Here is a 16,417-nt window from a genome sequence, read left to right on the forward strand (position 1 = left end):
CACAAAGCTGGCGGAGACCAGTGAAGTTGGCACTCTCTCCGAGGCGAGGGTAGCCATGATCAAGAACAAATTGGTCGATTCCTTCTTCTGTTAGAAGCGGATTCGTGCGATTTGCGGGTGACCCAGATTTCGATTCACGGTGGGTAAAATAGTCTACAGTAGGCCTGGTCTGAGATAAAAAGTATGTGGATGCGGCCACCGAAAAGAATGTGAGTCCAGTCCATAGGACGAGATTGTAGACAGAACGGCGGGGGGCTTGTTCTGAATACTGCTTAACACTTTGCCGAGCATCGCTGGGTATAATCTGGTGGAAATCCCAAATTAAATAATAATCGTTGAAGACTTAGTTATAAAATATACATGGATTTTTGTTTTTATTTTTTTTAAAAAAAGAAAGCTTGTGGTATAACGAAGGAATAAAAGAAAAAGTTTCAAGCCGGGATCTCCACAGCATGGTAAAGGGACATCCCTGAATAAATATAACTATTCGTCTTCCAATAGAAAATGTAATTATATTTTGTAGATTTCATCATTCGGAGCCGCAGCTAGAGAACTTGTACATGTTAGTCCGCTTTGGAGATTAGTACAGATAATGTACAAATTCACCTGAAAATCATGCCATCCCACTTGTTTATTATACCGGCGAGCCTTATATTCGTGGATTGGTTATTAACCAACCGCATTCGGACTAGTCTGGATTTTGGGGTTACACCTGGAGGAATGACAGCATCCTCGTTGTGATAACGAATCGTTTATTGGCCAACGGAACCACAACTAAGTAGCGTCCTAAGCCTGTACCGTGAACTGGTCTGCCCACAGGTGCTGTCGACCAGCCCCCACGCGGTCGCAGATATCGCGGGCACGATACCTATCGTCCTTCTATTAACTCGGAAGAAAATTAGAGCCAGAAATTAGGTGCCAAGTCTAGAAGTTATATAACAAACCGCATATCTCGCTTTCATGATCCCGAAACCAAGACAAGAAGCTCAAATCCGTTGTCGAAATATTGCAACAATTCGATCCAGCAATCTTATAAAAGAAATTTTAGCTCAGAATAAACAGGAATTAAGAATATTCTTTCCCAAGAGATCTGGACCCATCGCCAAAATATCTTGATACTAATTAATGGCTAATGACTACTTAAGTAATCACAAAGAGGAATTTGGTGTATGGAAAAATGCATGTTCGAATTGAAGTATATGAGTTTCCTGTGCCAAGTAGAATTGTGAGATGCCGCGCTCAGCTTTACAACCGCTCTTGACATTTTTTTAGAGTTGTTGGCCTGAATCTAAAACGAAGGCTGCTGCAATTTGATAGATATTTATGGCGTACACACTACGAATATCGACTTAGGTTGGACGGTTTAAAATGATCCCACAGCCGGGGTACTACGGCCACGCTATTTATGGGTAGCTCTTGTTCGCATGTTTCCTTCAGGCTGGTCAGCTGAAAGATTCAAATAAACCTTTCTTCTTGTTAATTCGCATGCCAACATGCTTTTATTGCTACCCGCGCGCCCTAACTCTTTCGCTAGCGATACCGGTCAATACTCTACAAACTGGCGATTAAATAGGCCGGAAGCGGTTAAGAGCCCAGAGGGGTTAATGTGACCCTTTCGCTGTTGACCAAGCTGAGAAGGCCGAGGCAATGATAAAGGCGAAGGTTGGAGCTGGAGTTGATGTACTGTGGAATGCGATGTTAAGCGAAAACAGAATCACGCTCGCAGTGGCGAGCGCAAGTCGGTCCCAGCGGAAACATCTATGTGGCTCCCGACCTTACGCATGCAACGTTTATGTCTAGCTTGTGTATTAAAGTTTCCGTTTGCGAAGCCGCTTTCGACAACAGCTTTCCGTCATAGCTGTTTTAAGAGCCCTCTACGGTTTATTCCGTCTAACTAAGTGATTTCTACAAACCTAACGTAGCTCATGCATTTAGCCAGTTGTCCGGGCTGGAAGATTATATCCTTATTGACTAACATCATCACGAAATCTATTCTATCGTTTCTGTCTGATGAATAGGGAGGGAGCAGGTGATGATTAACGCAACTCTCGAGCTGTTGGAAATTTCTTGATATTCTACCTCGCAAGTCTCGACAAGTCTGGTACGTATACCCTTGTCGCGTGTTCAAACATTTTGTGAAGTGATTACAGAGTATATGTGCTGTCTAGAGCCAAGGCTGACTAGTTTTTACTTGTGAATTAGTTACCATGTTAAAAGGTTTGCAGCGGGGTGTCGAGACTAGTACTTGAAATCGTGGAATTCTTTCGAACCTGAAGCAAATTAAAAAAAGTTTGTAGATAACGAGATCTGAACATAAGCCACATTTTACTCTGAGCGAGGGCCCAATTCTAAAGAACAAAGCGAGAAAAACTAACAGTGCATAGTAATTATCCTGAAGACAGTCCGTTTATCGATAAAGATATATATAATCGGGCGATTCTTGGCGAATAACTCTTGGACAAAGCTTATATCCTCCGTGCTACGTACGCGTACTCATTGATCTACTAACTAGTGTGTACTACGTAAAGGAATTGTACCTACTTCGTGCTGACGCAGCAAAGACATCCTTCTTCTACTAGCTAAATTTAGAAATTGAAACTAAAGTGCAAACTGCCTGAATCACGAAAGCAATTCTGTTACTCTAATATAAGCATATAGGAACCCCAAGAACTCGGTACAGCAGTGAGAATGTTAACTGGGGCAAAATGTGGGATTCATTTCGATCGTAAACTACCAGATATTCTATGCCTCCGATTTCAATATGTATTTCAGTTTATCTACGGTTCCATGATCAAGTTTTAAAATATAAAGCATATCACTTTAGACTAAACTCATAATCATCAAACTCGCAAAATGTCACAACCACAGCTAAGCGAACCCCCCGGGCCGATTAGTAATGGAATATCCAACATACATGGTGCAGAGCTGCAACCCAGAAATAGGCCAAGATAACATGCGGTGACTGAAGCTATTTTCAACTAAAGGGATGTAGCGGCGACTGCACTGCCTAGATTCTTCTTTCAAAATATGAAATTGCATTCTGAGAGCACGGCTGAAAATAATCTATAAAAAAAAATTAAAGAAAACAAAAAGCATAACGTTATTTCCTGCGTGGAAGTTCTGCAGACGACGAAATGTTAGGCGCCAAAATAATTTCGAATTTGAACAGGGAGGGACTTTCATAATCCAAGACGGTTCTTGAATTTAAGGATTAGCAAGTCGGCCCCAAATTGCATATCCGCGGGTGCCTAAGACTGAAAATAACATTCTCCAGAAGGGAGATGAGGAGTTTCCGGCCAAATCCAACAGCTTTAAATATAATACGGAGTGACATCCCGGTCCGTGCATGGAGCTACTTCGACAATCTCTAGGTATCAAAACACCAAAACATGATATTATATTGGCTCCTCACGAATTACATATAGGGCAGTCTCGTACCTAACTTGAAGGGGTCTATACAACCGAAATATAAAAGACACTGGATGATTATGTACCAAGTTAAGAATGCTCAGTATAAATCGACCTTTCGGTGTTAATCATCGAGGTAAGGGAAGCTGGAGGAAGCTAGTACTCGTCGATTGTAGTTGCTCTGTTTTAGACTCCGGGATCGCATACGTAGATTCTTGATTTTATTAAGTAGATCTCGACCGGATGTCTTAGGAGAGAGGAGCCACTCAGGTTTTTGCGGGCATACTCCGGGCATCTGGGTATGATACCTCAAATCGAATGAAAACGCAACATAATACCATGATATTAAATCGCGAAACAAGCTCCGTGGTAATGGTCTATAAGGGTCGAGCGGACGGGGACACATAGCTCCCTGGGATTATACTATGATGATAGCTGTCACAACCCAGATCAAGACCTGGTCGGCACAAAATTCGAAAGCCTGGGTTGAGATCTCGTTTACGCATGCGCATGGCTCATTCGCATAAATTCTCGTTTGGAAGCTGATAAGGTGTAAGCAGATACGGGCTCGTTACAGTGTTAGAAAAGCACTCGATCCTCAAAGGTTCGACATTTAATATTAAATCCCCTCCCGCTAAAGCCCCAAACCCAAAGAAGCGAAATGATAATTAAAAAAAAATCAGGGGCGGCTAAAAGTACACTACATAGAAGCCAAATCGTATCGTAAAAAGGGCTGCATATTACTAAGAATCCTGCTCCAGATAATATAACTTCTCAAAAGAGAATTCCCAAAGCAATCATCCTCCATGGCCATCTCTCTCTATGGCTCCAGTACTTATGCATAGCTTTCCCGTTTCCTCCGTTGTTCACCGCGTTTCTCACATTAACCATCCCTGTACACCCGTCACTGCTTCCCGTTCCCGGTTCCTTCCATTCCCAGCCTGCCTCCATGATATCGCCTAACCCTGCAAGTGCACTTTCACTACCTGGAATATCCGGTAGCAAGAAGTACTCTACTTTTGAGTTGATAGTTCCGAGGTATCCGTGGTATGAAACGATGTCCTTTACTGAATTTTTCGGTCCATCAAAATTTGAAACAATGATATGAATGTGGAAGGTGCCTGTTGGAAGAGGCGGTATTATTCCCATACTGTCAGCAGAAGAGTAACTCGTTTTTGGTCGACGTGCGGTAACCGATGCCGAGAACGTCCCTGGTGGATTCGGCGCTGAAGGCGGGTTTAAGGCTACTTCTAGTCTTTTCTGAGCTTTCGACCGAGCGGTTGGAAGGTGACGGGTGAGTTCTTCGGCATCTATCGGGGTTGGCGACATTGGTGGTAGGCTGGTTGTTATTGCGGTCGAAGAACTGGACCGTGAGCGGTTATGACGGCTGCTGCTGCTACTTCGGCTCCTACGCTCTGGCGTAGCTGGGGTATAGGCATTGACGGCCTGCCTTGTTTTCTGAGGTGTTTGGCGGACTATCAGGGAACGAAATTTATCACCGGGTAGTTCAATTTTCTCGCGGGGTCGGCAGACAGCTTGAAGAATTCCCTTGTTGTCGCATGGAGCACGGAGATATTGGAGTTTTGGAAAGCCGCCGTCGGTGATACTGTTTGCGAGATGAACTTCTGCGGACCCGGAGTTGAGGCAGTCCCAGTGGAGGAATCTGAGTGAACGAGATGCAAGTAGTGGGCGCAGAAAGAGTGTATCTGTTTCGTCGATTTCTGGAGCGTTTTCTTGCAGGAGTGTAAATTTATCGAGTTCGGCGAGGTTTGCAAAAATCTTCATTATCAGAAGGAGGGAGCGGATATCAAGGTTTATGAGAGAGAGCTTCTTCAAAGGGTTTTGGGGCGATGAAAAATAGAAAGAGAGACTTCGGTCAGTGAGGCCGGGGAGGCATTCAAGACGAAGAGCCGTAAGAGATTTTGGGAGATACCAAAGAACTTCGTCCGTGAACTGATAATATGCAAAGTGAGATGCGTATAGAGAAGTAAGATTAGGAGTATATTGGAAAAGCGCCATGAAGTCGTGAGGGAGGAGGGAGGATATGGTGTTCATTCCGTGGAGGACCAAAGTTTCGAGATTCTGCCATTGGGCGTGGTAGGAGAGGAACCGTTGGACTTGCTGGGGAGGGAGCGGGTCAACTTCTTGACGGAACACTCCGTTCTCGTCCAGATATCCGATATCATCGGGCGACGGTTCGAACTGCTGTTCGCCGACAAGGAGCCATACATGCTCCTTAAATTTCTTGCGGGTGCTGAGTGCCTGCCACAGCCTATCCGAACCTCTTCGCCATTCCTCATCTTTTGGATTTCCGGGTACCTCGATTCCCATACCAAATTCAAAGGTGGGATAGAAACCGACAAGTTTCTCAAGGTTCGGGCAGCACATTACCACCCCCGCTGCTAGCGAATGTATATTTGCGATTTCCGGACCCAACAAACCGAGATCGTAAGCTGGGAGCTTGAGCTCTACAACCAGCTCTGCGAGGTCTGGCCGCGACCGTAATGTGCGGCATAGTAGGTTTATTCGTGCCCCGTACTTTATCGCGTTCTTCTTGCTGCCGAAGTGGAATTTCGAGTTTTCCGAGTCAGGCCCATGCAGTCGTATTTTCGAGTATCTACCAAGTTAACGGTTCCACAAATTAGCCTTTGGGTATCATATATTTGAAACATGCGCGCTCGACATACAGTAACCGCAAAGCGCCCTTCGAAAACCTCTTATTAACTAACGCCAACGAGCAAAGATCTCGCATAAAACAAGTATCGCATGGTGCCCCTATCGGTCCGCTCCCGTGTATCACTCTCAGCTCCAGAGCGATTTTCGTAAATACGATATGTGGTATCGGCGGCTTCGCATAGCTCGAATATGACGGCCCCTTAGCTCTTAACGACAGAGTCGAATCCTTCGATGAGTTCGAACTCGGTACTGGCGATATTGTTCCGTTCGTGGCCTCGGATAGGTGCCTGGGTGTTGCCGGTGGCGTAACTGGCGCAACCGGTGAAACTGGCGAATTATTCCTGCTTCCACTGCTGAAAAAACCCCGTAACGACGACTTGGATTTCTGCTTCTGCAGTACCAACGGCGCCGGCGGAGCGTACGAAGATCTTGGTGCCATTCCTTCCTCGTCCTGCCGGCTTCCCCACAGTCCAGCAGAGCCCTGTCGAAATAGGAGATATAGTTTGGGGTGCAAGTTCTACTTGACAGCGCGAATCCAAATCTTAGCATATAAAACAAAGGGAGAAAGTCCAAGCGAACGTTGAGGAAGAGAATAGAAATCGACAAATCCTCCGGGGTTGTTCGAAAGGCGGGAGGAGGAGCTTGATATCGATTACTGATAGTGACACGGAAGGATTAATCCAAGTTGATGAGATATCATCCCTTCTTTTATTAGGAAATTGGGGTTGGATTGCTTCTTCAGGCGCCAGTGATTCAAGCACGGTCCAGACATATAATTCAAGTACTTAAGTCAGCCCTCCTGGGAAACGCATTCCGAGAGCACTAAATGTCAGCTAGTGTTTCTCCTCAGGAGCGTTTCGGTCAGGGCCTTTGTCTTGAGAACAGATTTAGCAGCATGTCCGTATGTATATATGCTGCATCTCGGAAAGGGGCCAACTTTTGCGCAATTACTTGCCTTTGAGGCTGAAATTCTTTCGGTAAAACGACTCCATTGAGCCTTGTGTGCAAAAGCGCATCGACGCCGCGATATTCCGTATTCCGTCCCGGTCCTTTTCAACGTTTTCTTTGCACAGACGGTTGGCAGTTTTGTTTGGTCGAAGGGTCCCCTGATTATTAAGATATTGCATGCAATACGGGGTTGATATCCATGGGCCTCCACTGCCAAAAACCCCTGTCGAAGCAACCTGAGAGGGACATTTCGTGAAGCCCCTGTCCGAACCCCAACGCAGCGTTTAGCTAGCGGGCTTCAAAATCAGCAAGTTTTTGTGCACCAACCGAAAGCACGAAACATGCATGACGGGCCGTGAAGAGAAACGGAATGCTGCTTGTTTAAAAGCTAGCTCGAGACCTATCAGGAATGCGCTGATAGGGCGGGATGTTTGGATTCACAGCATGGAATTTCTCGAGACAGATCGAAATGTTTAAGATTTAGCTCACTTTCCCATTATCCCAGCAATTTTCGGCCCAGAATTTTAAGCAAGGTTACCAAGCGTTGGATTTTGAGACTCGAAATGTGTTGATATAAAACCTCACCACCTCGAAAGACGTGAAGGACAAAGCTTCTAGCAGTGGCTAGATATTAACAGGTAATTACGGCCTAGGTCCAAACGAAGGCCCCTTAGTGGTGTCTAGGTATGAGACTAGCCTAGGTACTAAATAATCAGCATGGAGAACCTTTTATGCCTTTAGATAATTAGATGCCAATACTCGCGCTCTATACAATTATGCAAATTTAATTTGATCCAATATGTCCAAGTATCTATATATTGTGACGACGTGAATTGGCCTGGTTCTTGACCTATCATTGGTGTTCAGGACGGCCCCAGATACGAAGCCTAAAAGATAGAATAACGGTCATAGAAACAGGTTAGTTAAGGACCGATATGGCCGCATTGGCCGCACTGCAACTGGCCTGCGTACATGTATGCGAAGAAATCGTAGAATTGCCCTTTCAACATGAGGCTTTGGTATCGCAGACGAACTGACCAATATCTTTAGGACAATAGCGTCTCTAGAGGTGCACAAATAGCGAATTAAAACAAATACAGTAAAATAATAAAATTAAAACAAAAACAAAAATAAATAATAATAATAAAAGGCCCGCGCGATTAGCAAGTATACAGATATGTAAAGATGGTCGCCGAAGATAATCATTAACAACTCGTAGACCGGATATCTAACCTACCTGTGCTTGTTAACAGACCACCATCCTCCTGCTCTCAATTATCGTCGCGTCCTCATCCTCCTCCATTTGGCTTCAACAACTTCTCCCGTTAAAGCGTCCGCCCTCCTAACGATCATACCCTGACTAAATCAATCGATTATTTTGAATACCCACCCCAGATATCCCTGAATTACGGCATCCTAAAGTCGAAATGACATTTGCGGACAAATTTTTTGGTATTTTTCGCCGCAAGGCAAAGAAGAGCAAGGTCCGCTCCCATAACGGGTTGCTAGCCACTCCTTTGGCAATGGGGATGGCACCTATGACGCCTGAGATCCCACGACCCAGTCTCGAAGAGCATGCCCTCGAGTTTCCAGCCGTCCCACCTCGCGCCCTCCTTAAAGAGAATACCGCTTTCGCCGGCCACCGCACCGTTCGGTCACTTATGGCCTACGGGCAGACTGACCTTGCCGGTATCAACGGTATCCCTGGACCGGCCTGGGCCCCGGATTGTCGAATGGCAAAATCTGTGAGAGCCAATCCCAAGTCAAGACCCATTGCCGATACTAGAAGTTGGAGAAACGAGGGATTAAGACACCAACCTTGCTTGTTGGGCCTAAGAGAAGTGATACTCAACGTCTGTATGGTATATAATTTAAATATTCTTCGTCCAGTTGGCTAATTGAGTTGTGGAAAAAGTGGACGCACTCGAGGCGTATGAAGAGCTCGAGGAGGGAGCAGCGGAGGGAGTAAAGGCTTCCCTGGCGGCCACCCAAGGCAAAAAGAAAGGAGAAGGAGGAGCAGAGGTTAAAGACGAAGGGCGCCAAACCGTGCCTAAATGTGCCGACGAGGAGGCCTTGGCGGAAAAGAAGGATATGGCTATCTTCACCAAGATGGAAGCGGCGCTTGGGTTAGACGGATTGAAGAGGCGCTTGGGCTCAGCTCGCTGTGGGAGCCCCAGATCAACCTCCCCCTGCAACCCGTTGAAACCCCGTCTAGCATTGGTTTCGACGTTGGTTGCAGGAGGGGTAGATCAGGGGTTAAACCACACGTGGTCGGCCCTCACCTCTATGGAAGAGACAGACAAGGCGGCGAAAAGCACACCGTTTTTCCAGGGATCGGGAAACTACTTTGGTCACACCGGTCGAGCGACCACGCGCTGTCCCCCACGGGAAACGTAGTACTATTTCCCAAACGGATTTGAGAGCATGGAGGCGGAGTGCCAGGCCTTCTTAGGTTGGATTCAAGATAGAGGGGAAGGATATGGGAGGATGGAGTCCGTTGGTTCGTACTTGTGTTAGGCCTAGATGGGTACAGCTGAGGTGGCGGCTCGAAGTATCGTTTTCGAGCCCATTCTCCTCGGGGAACAAATTGGGCTAGGTATTTCATGATGCATGAACGTGCAATACGGGTCTTGCCTGGCTGACACGCTATGCTCTATGCGAAAAGCTAATGCGACTTATATCAGTGAAGCTCAAAACCATATGCTGTTGTAACTTATCTTAGATATGGTGTTTTCGAGTTCGATCCGCCAGCTGTTGAAGTACCAAGAATATTGTAATGCCGGTATGGATAATAGTATAGAGGATACTATAGCACTGAGGACTACGATATAAGAATCGAAGTATATTCCCTTGATGCCGCAGAGAGTAGAATAGAAGAAGTGGCTCTGATATTATGTAAAAGAAATAGGTACGAAAAATGAATGAGTTGAAAGAACAGCCACTGTCTTTGTTATTGTCACCATGTCGTTGTTAGGCCCGGCCGGACTCCAGATCGTTGCTCAGATAAACACCAACACCCGGTATCATAAATTTTTCACTTCACATCTCCATAGCACCACATTCGAGTTCGCCAGCACTGCATCATCTCCTCGTTTGCTCCGGTAGCCAAACCCATATTACTATCTTGAAACCAGCTTCTATCAGTTTATCAGTTCATCTAAAATATCCTACGTATACCCAAAACCTGCCGCCATGACGTTCCTTCAGAAATTCAAGGACATCTTTGTCCGCGGGGATAAGAAGAAAACAAAACTTAAAGGGCATGTCTATGGTAGACGTACGCTCGTAGCCGCCCCTGTCACTGCCGGAATGGTATGCGTGCAGCTGCCTCCTGGGGGCCTGGAACCGGATATGCCACAAGCACCGCCCAAGGCCCGCGTCCGGCAAAGAAATTTGTCTGCTGCAACGTCTTGTCGTTCCTTGACAGCTTACGGTCAAGAAGGCCTCGCGGCGATTGGCATGGTGCCCCGCCCAGCTTGGGAATCTAGTTCATCGCTCGACAAGCTAGATGAGAAGGAGATGCAAATTAAGAAGCACCTCCGATATGCATTGTTGAACAAGAAGGATATTAATGCTCCAGTTACGACTGTTGGGCCAAATAGATGTAAGTCGCCTCTGGATGCTAGTTACTAATCAATATTCTTCTATATATATGATCATTACTGATATGTTTATATTTGAAAGTGAGGGCATTGGAAGGGTACGAGGATTCGATGGAAGGGGCAGAGAAGGAAGCTACCCAGTCGCTGGATGTCAAGACGAAAGGGACCGAATCCGAGACTGGCCCATCCAGCGTTGCCGTTCAATCGGCCGTCAAGGACGAAGAGTCGTTGGCCAGGATCGAGGGAAAGCCCCTCCTCAATCGGGTTGCAAGGGCATTTAAGATCGATAAGGTGACTAAATCGGTGGGTACTGGACGTCGCGGTGTCGGCCAAAAGGCCAAGCCCCTCCCGAAGCCCGCCGAAGACCCACTCAGCCTGGGTCCTCGACGCTGGTTTCGGGAAGGGGTTGACCCGGCGGCCGACCCGCGCACGTCCAGCCCACGTTTGTTTGGCAGAGACCATAAGGGCCCAAAACGAACGGTGTTCCCACGGGAGTGGGACACCATGTTGGTAGCCACAGTGGGGCGGCCCCGTGCAGTCCCGGCGAAATACTACAAAGAGTTCGCACGGGAAACTCAGTACATCTTCCCAGGAGGATTTAAAGATACCGCCGCCGTCTCGCCATTAATTTGGTAGATACCAACTTTTCTGGAGCAGCTGGGGGCTCCAATCACCCTAGTCGACGGGTGGGCCCGACAAATAATGACCCCAAAAGTCTCTCGTATTTCTTCCTGAATTATGTTTTGGTAAGTACCGTATACTCGTTCTTGACAGGTCGATATATTGATTTATTGCTACCATTTTAGCATCACGGATACGGTTTTTTCACTCTATTTTTATTTTTATTTGCAAGTTTATTTTTATTTTTATTATTTTTGTTCTTATTTTTATTATTTTTATTTATTATTTTTCATTCTTTTCCATTCCACCCCCCCAAATTTTTTTTATTGCATTTCATCCTCAAGGCAAATTCTAGTTAGTTTGATTACTATCCCATGGTTGTCCAGTCTGGGTGGCGTCTTTTTATGCAAAACATCCTTGTGGTGCATATGTAGTACATATATAGCTGTCGGCCATTGTTAATTAGATCCCTGTCGAAATGTTGGGTTTTATAATCTAGATGTGTTGATATTATTGTCGGGTGGGCTGGGAGCAAAACATTAAAGTTAAAGTGACTGTCATTCAGATACAGTATTGAAATCTAAGTGTATGTATATTTTTAGTAGCTCTTAGGGCATCTTAGGGAATCTCATATAGGCGTACTTCGGTAGATACGCATAATATTTAGTCTGCCCGGGCGATAAGAGTGTTTCGTGGTTTATGTATCCGTAACGTAAAAATTAATATTTTTGTGAGTATAAAGCATAGAAGGGTACGCACCAAGTATATGATGTAGCCCGTATAATGTAACCTTGTGAGAAGGAAATGTTGGATAGTTTTGAAGGTGAAGCCGTAGACGCGTCGATAACCACAGCAACGGGTTGAAAAAATGAGTCTTCGACCCGAGCTATTTATTTCTCTCTTCACAACCATCACTCTCTGTCACAACCTTTCTCTCTTCACCGCCACTTTCAATCAGTTTTTCTCTCAAATTATTTCCCAGCTATTGTCTCCATTGGAAATACTCTTGCAATCGTCTTTCTAGACCCCGGAATCATCCTTTTCATCAGAAAACTCTTGTTTAACACCACCACCACCACCACCACCACCACTAACCAAACCCATCAAGCTGAACCAGCAACCGCAGCAATGTTTATCAGAAAGATCCAGAAACTATTCAGTCGAGGAGGAAAGGAGAAGAATAACAAAAAGAAGGAGCAGAAGGGTGAGCATGTCTATGGCAACCGAATGATGCTTGTTGCCCCAATTACTGTGGGAATTGCCTTCCCAGAAATGTCACCACTTGAGATTTCACCGGAAAGGCCAATTTCCCCTCGACCAGCAGTCCACTCATCCCATTCGGTTGCCGCGTATGGTCAAGAAGATTTGGCCAGTATCGATGGGATTCCACGTCCAGCTTTCCCTCGCAGTTTGTCGACCAACATGATCGATGAGGAGCGATCCCAAATCGACCGACACTTGCGATACGAGACCTTAGACCGGAGAGGTTTGAGGCTCACGACCATTGTCGTTGGTCCGAAAAGATGTAAGTGGCACTTCTCCAGATTGTAAGTCTTCGTTGTATATATAATATGCTAATGAGAGTTTCCTCAACAGTGAGGGCGTTGGAGGAGTGGGAGGACCTGGAGCAGAGAGCACAGGAAGAAGCGGGGAACTCTTTACCCGTCCTGCCGGTGATGAACAAAAGAGGAGAAGCTGGGGCAGAAACCGGGCGCGAGTTCGGTGATTGCAAAATCACCGTTCCGGCCAAGCCCACCCCAGTTCGTGACGAAGAGCCCTGTGACAGACGCCAGGGAAGAAAGTCCATTCACCGACGAATGGCAATGGAAACGGGCCTGAGGCTGCGGCGCTGGGTCGACTCGAAGGTCGGCTCCATCACGCGACCAACCCGGGGCCCCATTGCGAGGGGCTTCCCGTTCTGGTTGCGAGATGGGGTCGACCCGACGGTCGATACCTCAAGCCCGCATCTATATGGCAGAGACCGACCAGGGCCGAAGAGAACAGTGCACCCACGTCCGTGGGGCACTGTTCTTGTAACCAGCGCTACTCCACCAAGGACCGTGCCCAGGGAATTTTATAGGGAATTTGCCAGAGCTGCCTGGTACCATTTCCCTAACGGGTTCAAAGACAACGAGGAGGAGTACGCAGCATACCAGCAGTGGATGGACGCTTGAGAAGTCCACAAATGGTAGCTCAAGTCTATGGAGCAGCTTAGGGCTCCTATGGCCTAAGCCGACGAGGTGGGGACTCGTTGTAAAATAAGAACCCTATATCTATTCCGTGCAAGGTAAGCAACCTCGCCCCCTAAGATATCATAAATTGGTAAAAATCTTAACTTACGAAGTTGTTAATCATAGGGCCACACATCTCTTCCGGTCGTTTGCCCGATACTTTGGTTGCACATTCTCGGTAACTCTTGATATATAAGTTGCCCTTCGGTTCGGCTCGTTTTTATATTTGTTTTTGCTTTCGTGGTAAGTATATCAAACTATACTGTTCAAAGACCCGGTGGGTTTGTTATCGACCGTCTAACTAACTAACATTTCGTAGTCGTTTTATATTTTGATTCCTCTCTTCCCTTCCCAACTTACCCATGTGCTAAACATGGGCAAGCCGGAGAAAGGAAGCAGTGTGGTGGAAATATGTGGTCAGAGTGTTCTGTTGCATTTTTGATTTGTTAACGCATCTTGGCATTCTTGTTCTATAAATCGGTTTCCTACCGATGTTCTCTCCAACCAAGTTTCCTTTGTATAACGAGTTTCCTTTGTTCAACCAATTTCCCTTGCTCATTCTTATACCCCTATTGTATTATTATATATATTTATATTATTCTCTTGTCTTTCTCCGGCTTATAGGTGGGCCTACCGCCCACCGCTCTATACCGTCCATTTTACCTATGTATAGCTGATGGGCCAGCTAGATAGCTGGTAGTCTCCTAGAGGCCATATCACTACCTCACAGCAGGTGAATGTTATTTTCCATTAGCAGAACGAAATAGTGCTAGATAGTAAGGGAAGGAGATAGAAGAGAAGGGAATGGCACCTGATGGTTGCGGAAATGAAGAGAAGGGAAGAGAAAAGAATGGCACCCGATGAGTTCGAGAGGGAAGGGCGGGGATGGTAAGAGTATGCAACTCTTTTGAGTCGTTGTCTCCCTACTTTGGCTTGGTTGGATTCGAATATTTTGAAATACTGCAGTGCTAACTTGGGATTTTACAGACTAATATCATCAACAGGGGTACCATAGCTTCGAACAGACGAAAAGGGAAACCGACATCCAATCTCAACTCTCTATAACCTGCTAGGTTTATCACGATACTACCTACATCCTTTGCTTTATCATCGTTCTTGACACCTATGGGCATTATTCTCTACATGAACCTTAAGGGCACAAAAGAAATAAAACCCAGCCATTCCCATTACTACCTTGTATATATGAAACCCAAGCTCGTTCGATTCGTATGTATATATGAACCAAGTGTGATATTTGACAGGTCTCCGAAAGTGTTGGTAAGAAGAAACTTTGCAACATATTCGATATTCAGTGAAACAGTAGATAGAGGATAACTAGCATCGAGATCAAGAAATAGATTTGAAAATATTCGTAAGTTGAATATAGAAATTATAATCTTTAGGAAATCTGCATGCATACTCTCAGGATTTCTTTCTCAACGAATGACATAACCAGGCTCAAATGCCAAGAATTGACAACCCAAAGCAGCCACATTCGGAAATCCCAGCCCAGTCCCCGCCGTATAAAGGCGAGACGACCTCATGTCCCAAATCCCCTGTCAAGATAGTCCTCAAGAATAACTCCACATGCGAGGTGATACCTCTAACATCAGCCGTTGAGGATCCCGCTCCACACTAGTCACATCAAAAACACAAATCCTTAGTTTCCAATCTACGACAAGTTATCCAAAGAGAACAAAGTATATTCCTTACTAGTTAGCACTCCTGATCTGTGCATCCCTCTCTACAAAATCTTGCGTCTTGATTATCTGTAGCCAGGTGGAACGTAAACACTCTCTTTCCGTTTCAGTTGCCGCATAATCGAATCTCCCTTGGAACCAGTCGAGCCGAGGCCAAACTTGGGGTTCGCACGGCATGGTTCTTTTTTTGCGGGTTTTAATCGGCTGGTGGGGGTTTGGGTGGGGTGGTATTGGATACGATGGATAAGAATTAGCCCTGCCGGGCGTCTCGCGTTCGGATATATGCGGGTGGGGGTTTACGGTGATATGGTGTTTGGATTATAGAAGGTCTAGAACTTGGTATGGTTTTTTCGTAGATGCGATGAATTTCAAGGGGGATGTTTAGAAGTGCAGAATGCAACGATCGAGCGAATATCAGGAACCGAATGCATATTTTCTCCCCTTCGCTAATACGGGGTTCATAGACACTCGGCATGTCTTATATCAAGGAAAAAAATATTTTCCAACAGAGGATATACTATCACATGGTTCTAATTGATGACGAGGCCAAGGAATGTGACCTATCGACGAATGGGGAGACTTGCAGGAACACTAGAGCTTTTCGTCTCATCTTGTATTCTTGCCTTGGTAAAACACGGGTTAACGGATTGACAATTTGTGAACTAGCCGACTTATACTGCTAATTTAGGGCTGTCTGTATACGTCTGCCTGAGTCGGGCTGAGATGAATCAAATGCAATGTCGATAATAATTTCCAGGAATGAGGGCTATAGCCAGAGGTTAGCCCGAGATATAATCAAATTCGGCATTTAGAGTAACCCTAAGTAATCGAAATAACCCGAACCTTTGGGAGTCTAAACAAATTAGAATATCGGTCACCACTCTTGGCCGTTCCATCCTTAAATATACCTTTATCGTCCTTTCCGAACCATATACACAGTATCTATGGCCAACTACCTGAATAAGCTAAATCTAAAAGATAGGCAAAGGAAATGTCCACATTTGGCGTTCCGAATTTCAAAACCATTGCCCCCTAAATTCGCAAGGGACAGGCATTTCGTCGCTGCACCAATGAGAGTCCAAGCAAAAGCTTGTGTTGCGCGTGGGGGTTTGACGATGATGGCTTTCGGAACCCCATTCTGGAAACCAGAATCTTGAAGTCTCGATAGTGAGGTTCTTCTTGGCGGCGATGTTTCTCCACGGGCTGAATGCGAGGCGGCTCACTCCAGGGG

General features: G+C 45.8%; 5 protein-coding genes across 5 annotated transcripts; 3 read left to right on the top strand and 2 right to left on the bottom strand.

The window, feature by feature from the left end:
- Nucleotides 1-4,182: 4,182 nt before the first annotated feature.
- On the bottom strand, nt 4,183-6,523 carry DFL_007776 (uncharacterized protein; the record flags this gene model as incomplete). The annotated part of the gene is made up of 2 exons (XM_067637413.1): nt 4,183-6,025; nt 6,096-6,523. The coding sequence occupies 2 exons, from the start codon at nt 6,521-6,523 to the stop codon at nt 4,183-4,185; spliced, it is 2,271 nt and encodes a 756-aa protein (XP_067488933.1).
- A 1,936-nt stretch (nt 6,524-8,459) lies between these two features.
- On the top strand, nt 8,460-9,429 carry DFL_007777 (uncharacterized protein; the record flags this gene model as incomplete). The annotated part of the gene is made up of 2 exons (XM_067637414.1): nt 8,460-8,889; nt 8,948-9,429. 2 exons carry the CDS (start codon nt 8,460-8,462, stop codon nt 9,427-9,429), a joined length of 912 nt encoding a protein of 303 aa, XP_067488934.1.
- Nucleotides 9,430-10,224: 795 nt separating this feature from the next.
- On the top strand, nt 10,225-11,270 carry DFL_007778 (uncharacterized protein; the record flags this gene model as incomplete). Its single annotated transcript, XM_067637415.1, has 2 exons — nt 10,225-10,636; nt 10,717-11,270. 2 exons carry the CDS (start codon nt 10,225-10,227, stop codon nt 11,268-11,270), a joined length of 966 nt encoding a protein of 321 aa, XP_067488935.1.
- A 1,113-nt stretch (nt 11,271-12,383) lies between these two features.
- DFL_007779 (uncharacterized protein) lies at nt 12,384-13,429 on the top strand (the record flags this gene model as incomplete). Its single annotated transcript, XM_067637416.1, has 2 exons — nt 12,384-12,780; nt 12,852-13,429. 2 exons carry the CDS (start codon nt 12,384-12,386, stop codon nt 13,427-13,429), a joined length of 975 nt encoding a protein of 324 aa, XP_067488936.1.
- A 1,628-nt stretch (nt 13,430-15,057) lies between these two features.
- Nucleotides 15,058-15,363, bottom strand: DFL_007780 (uncharacterized protein; the record flags this gene model as incomplete). Its single annotated transcript, XM_067637418.1, has 2 exons — nt 15,058-15,121; nt 15,200-15,363. The coding sequence occupies 2 exons, from the start codon at nt 15,361-15,363 to the stop codon at nt 15,058-15,060; spliced, it is 228 nt and encodes a 75-aa protein (XP_067488937.1).
- Nucleotides 15,364-16,417: the final 1,054 nt, after the last annotated feature.

Source organism: Arthrobotrys flagrans (genome assembly GCF_004000055.1).
Source record: "Arthrobotrys flagrans strain CBS H-5679 chromosome Unknown unitig_8, whole genome shotgun sequence".
Classification (NCBI taxonomy): Eukaryota; Fungi; Ascomycota; class Orbiliomycetes; order Orbiliales; family Orbiliaceae; genus Arthrobotrys; species Arthrobotrys flagrans.